This window comes from Rhinolophus hipposideros (genome assembly GCF_964194185.1).
Source record: "Rhinolophus hipposideros genome assembly, chromosome: 25".
Taxonomy (NCBI): Eukaryota; Metazoa; Chordata; class Mammalia; order Chiroptera; family Rhinolophidae; genus Rhinolophus; species Rhinolophus hipposideros.
The window spans coordinates 29887635-29898668 of NC_138071.1; the positions used below are offsets into that span (position 1 = coordinate 29887635).

The window sequence follows — 11034 nt, forward strand, 5'->3', positions numbered from 1 at the left end:
CACAGGCTCAGAATGGGACAGAGTGTGTGTGAGCAGAGAGGTGGGAACTGCAGCACATTTCCTCCTGGTGGCTCGCTGTCACTCATTTTATTTTGTACCCTTTCTGATCATTAATGTTGATCTCATATAATTTGACTTAATGTTTTTAGTGGTTAAAATTGGTCGAAGCACAGTTAGTGTTCCCCTTATTCGTTGTAAATTAAAATAAAGCAGCATTAATAGTTGAAAGATACAGTGGTATTGGTAATACAGAATAATGACAAGTTAGATGACCTTGTGAAACTTCAGGTAGGTCACTCCAGCAACCTTTGAAGATGAGTTAAACATGAGGTATTCTTTTCTTTAACTTTTTACTTTGAAATTATTTAAAATGTATAGAAAAGTTGCAAGAATTCAAAGAACATCTTAACCCACAATTGCCAGTTGTTAATCTTTTGCCACATTTGTGTTCTTATTCTCTGTTTCTTTTCTGAATCATGTGAGAGTAAGTTGAAGGCCCTCCTGTTCCTTGAACCTGTTTCCTAAAATACAAATACTTGTACGTACTATAGTTAAATGATCCAGATGGCCCATGGTGAGACTGGTGTTATCTCCGAGTGGCTCGCAGAGTGTGGGCCTGGGACCGCAGCCTCGCCTTGCCCCCTGACTCAGACCCCAGGACTGCGCTCAGCACTCCTGCTACCCCGCCCTCCAGGGCGCGGGGTGCACTGAGGCCACACCCGCTGTCCCTCCCACAATGTGTGCCCACTGCAGGGTCCACGCCAGGGCCGCACATCACAATTAGCTGTCACGTCTCTTCAGTTCCTGTTGGTCTGTGTCGTGGACATTCTCAGTGGGTGCTGCAGGCAAGTTATCCTGAGAAGGTTCCTCGTTGTTGGAGCGATCCCACTCCTTCGAATGTACAATAGTCAGGACAGAAGGCAGCATGCGCTCACACCGCACTCCTGCAGCCGTTGCGCACAGGATGGTTCGTGACGGCTCGAACCTGGGACTAGCTCAGATGTCCATCAGGTGGTAGAGGCTAAACACAGTGGTGTGCCCACACAGTGGGCAGGTGAGAAATCAGAGGGAGCCCAAGTGCTCTGTCCCCTGCATGCGTGGATACTGCGAGCCCACGTTGTGCTGAGAGCAAGGCGGGAGGTAAAGACTGCACGCGTTCCAATTCCACGCGTGTGAGGTATCTTCAAAAGACATGTTAGGAGATGAGCAGGCCAGTGTGCCGAGGGCTGGGCTGGGAGCGGGGCCCTTGGGCGGAGGCGACATTCCAACTGGATTGTGGGAATGGTTTGGTTGCACAACGCCCTAAATTGAAAAAATTCATAGAATTGTGCATTTAAATGGACAGATCTCACAGTATGTAAATTATACCTCAGTTAAGCTGGTTTTTAAAACTGACATCAGCAACGTCGTACCACATCCCGGGAAATGCCACTGGAACTAGGGCAGTGAGTGGGGCAGGTGCTGAGGTCGTTTTCCGCGGCAGGTAGATCTGGACTGTCACGTGTCAGAGCAGGGAGGAATAAAGACATGAACGTAACCTACTAGCGAACAGTATTGCTCAGTGATCTTAGCAGAACTAAAATCATTTCTCTAACCTCCATATCAGAGGGAGAAAACAAGCGTGCAGCAGAAGACCGGCAGAACCAACCATGTTGGCCAGAAACAGAAACAAGTTAACATTAAGAATCACAGGATAGAAAGCATGCGCGTGGGAGAAGGCTGAACTGGCACAGAATATTGAAAGAAAAAGACGGGCTGGGTGCAGCCTGTGCAGGCGACACACCTGAGCAAAGCGACTGGCAGATTCGGTGCTGCTTCTGTCTTGGTGCGCCACCCCCCCGCCCCCAGGCACATGTGGGTCCACTGCACAGCCTCACACACTGGCTGCAGAGCCGCCTGGAGGCAGCAGGTCTTTGCTTTTGGTTCCTTGGGCATGTGTGAGGTCTGGGGATGCTGCTGTGCTGGGATCTGGGGTTCAGGAAGGATGCAGGTAAAATGTGCAAATGGCACAAATAAAGGCAGTAAGTAAAGGGCGGTCTGCGGAGCGATTCTCACTGGTTAGTGACATGAACAGTCATAGCAAATCTTAGGCATTAGGATTTCACCATTAGGTAATTTTATTAGTAAAATTTATTATGAGCAACAAGGCTTCTAGCATCTTCCACCAAGCTTAAAAGTAAGAACCTGAAGTGTCTTGTTTCTAGAAGAGAAGTTTGGAGGACCTACTCCCATCAACACTGAGTGGAAGGCCCAGAGGTTTCCGCCGGCTTCTGGGGAGTTCATTCAAGCCAGTGATGTTCACTGCAGGAGAAATTAGGGGTCTTGCTGGAAGGGGTCGGTTCCAGACTTCGGGCAGCCAGAGGAGGAGTGGGCAGGCGGGCAAGGCTGTCTGGGCCTAGAAGTGCCGAAGACGCCCTTCGCTGAGCAGGGGTGTCCGGGCTGAGAAGAAGGGAGACTTGAGGAATTGACATTAGCTTTTAAAATCCCAAGTGGAGTCACAGTGGAAATCTTCTCTTCCCTGTTGATGGCCCCGTACCGTCACAATTGAGTTATCACCCTACCATGAAGAATACTTTTTTGGAAGCCATGAGACATTCTTCCTATTTTAGATTTTTTTCAATGATCTAAAATATATTCAATGTGAAATCTAATTAAGAGTTTTCAAATGTTTTTGCAATTGTCAGGTTAAGACTCCAGATTTGGAAAAATCACCTTAATATTTATGCTTTCCAGTTAGTTGAGCGTGCACACTGAAAGGGCTGGCAGACTTCAGATTTAAAAGAGGAGACTGTCTTTGAGTTGAAGTTCCATAAGTAGCAGGCAGCATGCATAATTTAAAAGTTATGAAACTCCTTAGTGCTAGATTATCGGAGAAGAATAACATCTGCTAAAGCTAATTAAAGTTTAATATGTTTAATGAATGTGATTGTTACAGACAAAAAAAATCATTAAAGTGCTGTAGAAAATTGTTAAGTTGCCATCAGGCCACATAATAAATTGATGATTTTTCTCACTCTGAATTAATGCAAATTCCCGTTGTACTCTGTTGAATTATGCATGAAATGGTGCCCTTGACTCAGATTTCAATAAAGAACTTCATTTTTTTTACTTTTAAGAGTCGAAGTAGGAAATTCAATTAGCATTATGAAAGAAACACTAAAATGTGACATTTAACTGCAAAATATATTTCAAGCTTTCCATTTCCCCAATCACTTGACCATTTACCCAGCGCTCACTGGCCCTACCTTCAGAGCCTTTTCTATTTCAAAAATGTGATGGTTTTATTTTACTTTACTCAAGCATTTGAGAAAATTATTGTCTTCAGTGTACTCAGAATGCTAAATAATAAATGTTGTTTCTGTTTTTCTTTTGGTTCCTGTTCTAAATTTTCATGAGATATTTCAAGTAGTGTATAAATAGAAGAAAAGACAGTGGTTTTGTAGCCTGTATTACAGGCCACATGTCCTTTAAATCAGGTTTATATATTAACAGTAAAAGAGATGTACAAAGATTGATAAAAAGCATATAAGTCTCTTTATTCAGCATTTTGTGGGCTTTGCCCACAGATGAAAGAAAGTGCAGCTGAAGTGTGCCTGCCACGCTTGGTAAGGTGGCCTAGACTGTCCAGATGTCCCTGTCAGACAGGAACATGGCTCCGCTTTGGTTCTCTAGTTCCCACTTCAGTGGTGAACGGGTAATTATTTCCTATACTGTTTGAATAGGTTCCCTGGAACAAAATTCATGTTTTCACTATAGAAAGTCGGAATTGTGGTTGAGTGTAAGGAATTCCGACTAGAATAGCTGTAACGTCTCCCATCTGGACCACTGGCGGCTTGCACGGCTCGCGTCCATGTGGGTGTGTTTGTGCAGAGGACAGGGTTTTGGCGTCAGGAAGCCGCTTGCTCAACGCAGGCTCGTGCGCCCGCTCTTGCAGGAGCTGTACCCGGCCTTCTGCATCCATCACGGCGGTTCCGACCTGGAGCGGCTCCCCACGGCCAGCACGTGCATGAACCTGCTGAAGCTGCCCGAGTTCCCAGACGAGGCGCTGCTGCGCAGCAAGCTGCTCTACGCCATCGAGTGCGCCGCGGGCTTCGAGCTCAGCTGAGCCGAGCGGCTCCACCCTCCGCCGCTGCGTGAGTAGCACCTTGGGCCGCCCCTCCGAGCCAGCGCTCAGGCTGCACCCCCAAGCTCTCCCAGGCCCTGCCCGTCACCCCCTCCTCCATCTTTCACGATTTGTTAAGACGTGCTCGCTTCTGTAGACGGACATCACTTTTCAGATAACTTAAAGTGACAAATGTCATGTGCCATGTGGCTTAGTAATTTTGCCAAGAAGAGCACAATTTGAAGACTGGTGGCAGCTCGGTGAAATTAACCAAAGATGCGGCTCTGGCTTTGCCAGTGGGTTCCAGGCTCGGGGGGCAGCTGCGGGCTGGGCCTGGCCCTCAGCCTGCAGAGGCGGGTCTGAGAGCTGCAGATGCTGACTCTCAGGGCCTGGCTTCGCCTGCAGTTGAATTGTTTACAAGCCTAATTATCAAAACTGAAGGCGTTTTCTTCCTGCTGCCTTTTCCCAAAGTGGTTAGGTTTGGAGAAGAGCTAGAACGATTGTATTTTGGTTGTGCTTTTTAAGCCATTTCCCCACCATAGGACTAGCATGCTTGTGTTCGGTATACCATTGACCTGCATCATGGTGGTTGGGGTATTACTGCGTGTGGGTGTATGTGAGGTGGGTACTTCATTCTTGTTCCATTTCTGTCTCCACTTGGTGCCTGGAGAGCGTTCGAGGAGGGGAGGGTCTCTGTCTAGTTCCTGTGGCATGTGTATGACCTACGAAACGTGATGACTTGGGAGAATAGACGCTGAGCATCGATTCCAGTCACTTGAACCAAAGTGCTGGGCTGCGCCTTTGCCTGCAGCCCACTGGGGCCGAGCCTGGGGCCGCCCGCCTGCCCTCTGCAGCCCGGGCTGACTGGCCGGTCACCTGGATATTGGGGTCACTCGCCATGCACCTGCACCCTCCGCTTCCTCAATGGTGCTGCTTGGAAGGAAGACGGGACAGTCCCCGACTCGTGTCCAGGGGAGGAGTGTTGGAATTCTCTCGTAATAGGCACTTTATCTGGACCTGACTTGTTGCTGGGTGATTCAGTCTCTGGACACGGAGTGTTTCAGCGCGGCGGCTGAGAGAACAGTGACCTCGGCTGATGCCGGGCACAGAAGGTCTCGAGTCTGACTTCTGTCTTCCACGGCCGGCATCTCAGTCACTGGAGCTCTGGGGGCTGTCCTGTTGAATTGGCCAGAACTAGCAATATACTTTTAACTGTGGGGAAACTGAATGACACTTTTAAGACAATGACCATTATCAAAACAAAATGTATAATTTCTTAATTTGAATAATAAATTAAGTGTTTAAATGCTATTTGTAGTCTTGATATACAGAAATAAAATAACTAGGGTTTGTCCTTGGTTTTATTTTTATTTGAGGTTGTTTTATGTCGAATGTTCCATATCTTCTTATTAGTTAATTTGTACTTTTTTTATCAGTATTTTGGAAATATCTGGGACTGAAAAGAAATGGGCAATTACACTTATTTGGGTTTTTTCCTCAGCTATCCTGAGCTTATTTATTTGTATGTTCTAATGGCTAAATATTTGCATTAAATGTTTTTTTCCCCAAGGTTGTGTTGGAGTCATACCCCATATCATTGTGGTTAGTTCTGTTCTGTCCTAGGAACAGCACGACTTCTCAGTGTGAACTGGTTTTATCACAGGTGTCATCGGTGAATAGTGTGACAGTCAGATGTGCTAGACAGTGATCCTGTCATCTGAAACGCACTGTTGGAAGCTCCAAGCAGGCTGTGCCCCCTCCCACGTGTGCTGGGAGGGTGCCCGTGGCCGGTGGTGAGAGCCCGGGCTCTGCGGGGAGGGACACTCACCTTGCATTACATTGTTAAGAAAAATGATACCAAAGGGACATTCTCCTCTCCTCACTGTTGTGGTGCCTTTTTCTGTGTTCTGCTCCACTTTTTTCTTCTGGTAGTTTCACGCTCCAACCTAAACGTTGAATTAAAGGGGAGGTTATCCCAGGCATTTCTCACAAGCTGTTATCTGCAAACAGGTGTTTGCTAGGTGTCCTGCGAAAGCTCATTGGGGAGCTTATCTCACCAGGGTGCCGAGTCCATAGTGCGGTGTGCTCCTGCGTGGCATGGCTCTGGGTGGCACACAAGCCTGCAGTCCGCCCAGTCACACATCCCAGACGCGGACCTGCTGGTGAGAGGCCACACAGATGGAGGCGGGGGCTCTGCTGGGGTGGCGGTGGGGGGAGCTCCTGAAGAAGGTGGCATGAGCAGGAGCAGCTTGGTGTTCAAGCTGCCTTGTACTTTAGAGAAGGACAAACAGCTAAAGGCCTACAATGATGCGAGTGGCCTAGCAGCCTAAAATTGGAGAGCAGAGCTGCAGGTTCGTGGATTTCTTACAGCCAGGACCAAAACAGGCTGAGAGCAGTCAGCTTTCTGACACATATACTCCAGGCCAGAGCACATTCCGTCAGCAGCCCCCCACTGTGCCACACAGGACGGCAGCTTTCCCCAGAATTTGTTTCAGGGGGACATTTCTCCCCGAGTGAGGGGTATGTAGTTGGGCTCTTTTTGGCTTCTGAAGGCTTGTTCCTGGCATTGCAGTGTGGCCAGAGCTGACGACGTCGGGAGGCTGGGTGACCAGCAGGACCAGGCGGGAAATCGGAAGAGAGTGGGGAGGACCGAGGCAGGCTGCAGGTGGGGGGCTCCCTGGGCCCCTGGTGGCCACGGCCCACTCAGAGGTCTCTGCTTCCAGAAAACTCTGAGGGTGAGCTCTTAAGCCCGGGCACTTTATATGTCTGTGAAAGGGGACCCTTACATATGGTGGCTTCCCAGGAATGTCGGGAAGGTGACGTAGGGTGACGTAGGGTGCTTTGGACCTTACCGTATTATAACCAGTGGAGTCTTGTCTAAGTTGTCTTCCTATATGGTTTGACGCCACACATTGCAGATAGCACTGCAACTACGACCAGCACTGCACCTTAGTGTGCTGCCCTGCAGGACCTCATTACTGCTTGGTCCCCGCAGAGCTGGCCAGAGGACAGCCACTCTCTGTGCCGTCCGCTGTGTGCTGCCCTTTCGGGTCTGCTTCCAGAAGGGCCATGGCAGTGCTGGCTGAGATGGCGGCGAGGTGGGCTGCCCATCGCTTGCCTGCTTCTGCGTGATCTAATTGGCACCGTCAGCTTCTGCCTGCACCGCCAGGCAGCTCACTGTGTCTTGTATGGAGCGGTGGCTTTGCATTCCTACTAGTGCTGCTCTCGGGCGACGGCCCGGGCTGGCCTGGCCTGGCCCGCCGCCCCCAGGGGCAGAGCAAGACGAAATGCTTGCTGCTAAGGCAGGCCTTCCCTCTCCTCTGGGCAGAACTTTCGGTGTCTGTCTCTGAAAGAGCAGGAGCCCTGGAGCCCTGGTGACTCGGCACCTGGTGCCCTCCCATGCCATCTGCCCTCGTGCTGACTGGGCCCTCTGCTTCCTTCCTTGTCCCCTCCTGTGGCCTCAGGGCACGGAGGGACTGGCTTCCTGCTTTCCTCAGGCACTTCTTTGCTCAATGTCACCTTTCCGTACCCCATTGTTAAAAGGACAGCTCCCCGGTGGCAGTCCTTGTGTCCAGTACTTTAGTATTTCACTCATCTTTTTCTCCCGCCCCACCGGAATGTACGTGTCATTCTGGTAGGGGTTTGTGCAGTAAAGCGCCGCGTCCCAAGCGCCTGGAACAAATCCCGGCTCACAGTAGGTGCTCAGCAGTTACTCATTGAAGGGCTGTGCTTCATCTGGGAAGGAGTGTTTCGCTAACCGAGATAAATTTAAAGTGAACACCGCATTTATAAGCCTTTGGACTCTGTCCTGGGTCCCGGTTAGGTGCCCTCTGCACGCAACCGTGATGCCCCCGAGCAGACCACCCCCAGCGTGCTGCCCCTCCACTGGGCATGTACCTTCTCCAGTGCTGCTGTTTGGTGCCCCTAAACCCAGAGAGGGCCTTGCCTCCTTCCCCCAGGTAACCGCTGTGGTCTGTGTTCCAGGGCTGCAACCGTGCGGCCTCCCTGCCAGTCCTGGGACTCACCCAAGTCTTGTCCGCTTTCTCTTAGTGACAGCACTCTGCCTGGCTACATCCGGGAGCTAGTGACTGGTCAGGAGGGTTGTCCTGCCTGTGTCTTCATCATGAGGTGACTACTGAAACAATAGGATAGACAGCAAGGCTTTTACCAAAAGTTTCAAAAAAGGTTTGGGATGTTAGACTTAGCATATGAGCAAGCAGTTCCACTTCTAGGTTTGCACCCAGGTTTGTACCCAGTACACACGTGTCCACACGAAACGTGTGCACAGACGTGCAGCAGTGTTATGATAGCCCAAAGGTGGGGGGAACCCAGTACTCATCGACTGATGGGAGAAAAAATAAAAAGATTTCAGCTTCTTCATGGCAAGGAAACCATCAACAAAATGAAACGGCAACCTACAGATTGGGGAAAAATAAGTCAAATAGACGGTATTATATTTCTTCTTGAAAGGTCACCATGAGGAAGAGCCCGGGCTGTCAGGATAAATGATGTCTGTAACTTTATAGACCAGATCAACTGTTTCCTAATGTTTGAGTATCTCAGATTCCACGATCAAGATGGGACCTCATGGGTTCCTCCCCCCGTTCCCCCTGAGATCATGACCACACTCCCCACTTGCCCATCCTGTTGGGGTCCCCAAGACCACCCCCGGGCCAGGTGATTCACTAGGACTCTGGACTTAAAGGGTTCTGCTCATGGCTACAGTGCATTATGGTAAAACGCAGATAAATCAGCAGAGGGAAAGGTGGGGCAGGGGCCTGGCGGGACCCCACCCAGGAGCCCAGCGTCCAGCGTTTGTACTGGGGTCAGGCTCGTGGGCACGCAGTCCACAGGCATGGAGGTTCTTACTGGGCAGCAGCCCGGCCTCCTGAGTGTACCCTAGGGGGCACAGCCAGCATCCGTGACCAGGCCTTGTGTGGACCCCATCCTTCTAGCTCCATAGATGGATCTAGAGCCTTAGGTAGTGGAGGGCTGGGTGGCTCCGCGTGCTGGGCGCCAAGGGGCAGGAGGCGGCGCTGGCCAAGACCAGGTCAGGTCCCCGGGGGAAGGAGAGCATCTGGGAGCAGCCTTGAAGGATGTGCGGGGTTTCAGCAAGCAGGGGTGCGGCGGGGACAGGCTCCGAGAAATGGAACCTGAGGGAGGCGTGGAGCCAGGTCCCCCAGGGAAGTCCCAGACGTCCAGCTCGATTGGCAGGACTGTGGGGAGACACTCGTGTGACTTGGGGGTGTCGGGGCGAGAGCCTGTTAGCACGAGAGGCGGTTGTGAGGCAACGCAGGTGTCTGGTGGAGGCCGGCAGACCCACCGCGCACTGTCAGTGTCAGCATCTGCAGCCCGCGGCTAAAGCGGACTCAGGCCTGGGAGACCAACGACTTATAAATAAGTGCCACGTGGTCGCCTCGTGGCAGCAGCCCCACAGAGTCTGTTCACTGCTGACCAGCCTGGGGAGAGGTCCGAGACATCTCTGACCCCGACCATAGCCTGCCTGGGCGCTGGGCTCAAACCACCGTAAGGACTAGGGTTTTTGAGAGGAGATGGAGTCAGGAAGGCTGTGCTGGAAATGGCCAGGAGGTGGCTTCTGGTCATTGAGAGGGGCTCTGCAGGGCTGCCGGCCGCTGAGCGCGGTGCCCAGGTGGACCAGGAGCCCAGGAGAGGACAGTCCTAACCCTTGGTCTCTGTCTCAGCTGAGTCCAGCCAATTCCCTGTGGCCACAGGGTTGGGTCACGTCCCACAAAATACTGCTGGAACCCACCCCTGGATCATGCCTGTGGCGGGGGCCGACACCCACAGCCACACACCAGATTCCACTGGGAAACGGGGTGGGAGCCCAGGCAGGGGGGGAGCGCGCTGGCCTGGCAAGGTGGCAGGTGAGCAGCCCGGCAGGTCCAGATGCTGTGTGGCTTCACCAGGGGCTGGAGGCAGTGGCGAACTTGAAGCGGAGTCTGGACGGTGGGAACAAGGAGCAGGGCCCGCCGGGATCAGGGACGAGAAAGGAGCTGGCGGTGCGGTCCGGGCCACAAGGGGACCCTGCAAACAGCGCTCTGCCCAGGAGTGGAAGGCCCTGCAGGGGAGGGTCCTGCTCCCTAACTCGGGATGGAACCCCCATCTGCTCCGTGTCCCCGAGCCCCAGGGAGGGGACCCCCGACTCAGCCTCACAGGGAAGAAGGGCTGCGAGCCACTGCGACGGAACTGGGAATGGGGGTCCCAGTAACGGGCTCCATTCCAAAGGGATGCTTCTCCCCACACTCGGCTGCCCAGCGCCAAGGGGTCGGAGCCCCCAAAGGCGGGTACCTTGGAACCGGTGCCAAGCGCTCGGGTCCTGCAGGGACAAGTCAGGACCGCCCTGCAACATGCAGGTAGCATGGCCCACATGGGACCCGCTGGAAAGGGGAAAGCCTGTGACTGGCCTGTCCTCGGGGCCTCCCTGCGAACCTGCAGCGGCCAAGGGAGCCGGCCGGGTCTGGGCCCGAGGCGCGGCGGTTCCCGATGCGGCCAGCAGAGGGCGGGGGGGCTGCACAGCCGCGCGCACAAGCCACACGCACCCCTGGGCCGTGTGCACCTGCCGGTAGACAGATGTCCCAGCCCCCCGAGCGGCTGATGAGGGGCTTGAGCCTTTCTGTGGGGTCTGCACTAAGTCCAGGTGTCAGGGCTGAATGGCAGGACACGCGGCGGGGGCAGCAGAGAACTGCTTCATGTGGGGCCCCTCCCTGCCTCACGTTGGGAGCCCAGACCTCCAGCCGCCAACAAGCTGCACACACGGGTAGGCGCTGGGGCTTCCCACTTGGGGAGGAGCTTCGTCATTTGTCCCCGACAAGCCTGGGGGGCAAAATGGGGAGATGTGCCAGAGATAGGCCTGTGAGAGAGATTTGAGTCCGAGGGAGGGCTCGGACCCCGGGGTCCAGCAGGGTCTCCAC

At 52.8% G+C, this 11034-nt stretch overlaps 1 protein-coding gene across 2 annotated transcripts in view; it reads left to right on the forward strand.

The window, feature by feature from the left end:
• Positions 1–5472, forward strand: part of UBE3C (ubiquitin protein ligase E3C) — an 82036-nt gene extending 76564 nt beyond the window's left edge. Inside the window, exons 23-24 of one of the 2 annotated variants that reach the window (XM_081038135.1) lie at positions 3935–4133; positions 5105–5472. In XM_081038135.1, coding sequence (XP_080894261.1) covers positions 3935–4105 — 171 coding nt within the window. In that variant the 3' untranslated portion in view covers positions 4106–4133; positions 5105–5472. Of the gene's footprint in view, positions 1–3934 lie in introns of both variants that reach the window. The other variant, XM_081038134.1, reaches the window with a different exon arrangement.
• The last annotated feature ends 5562 nt before the right edge of the window (positions 5473–11034 follow it).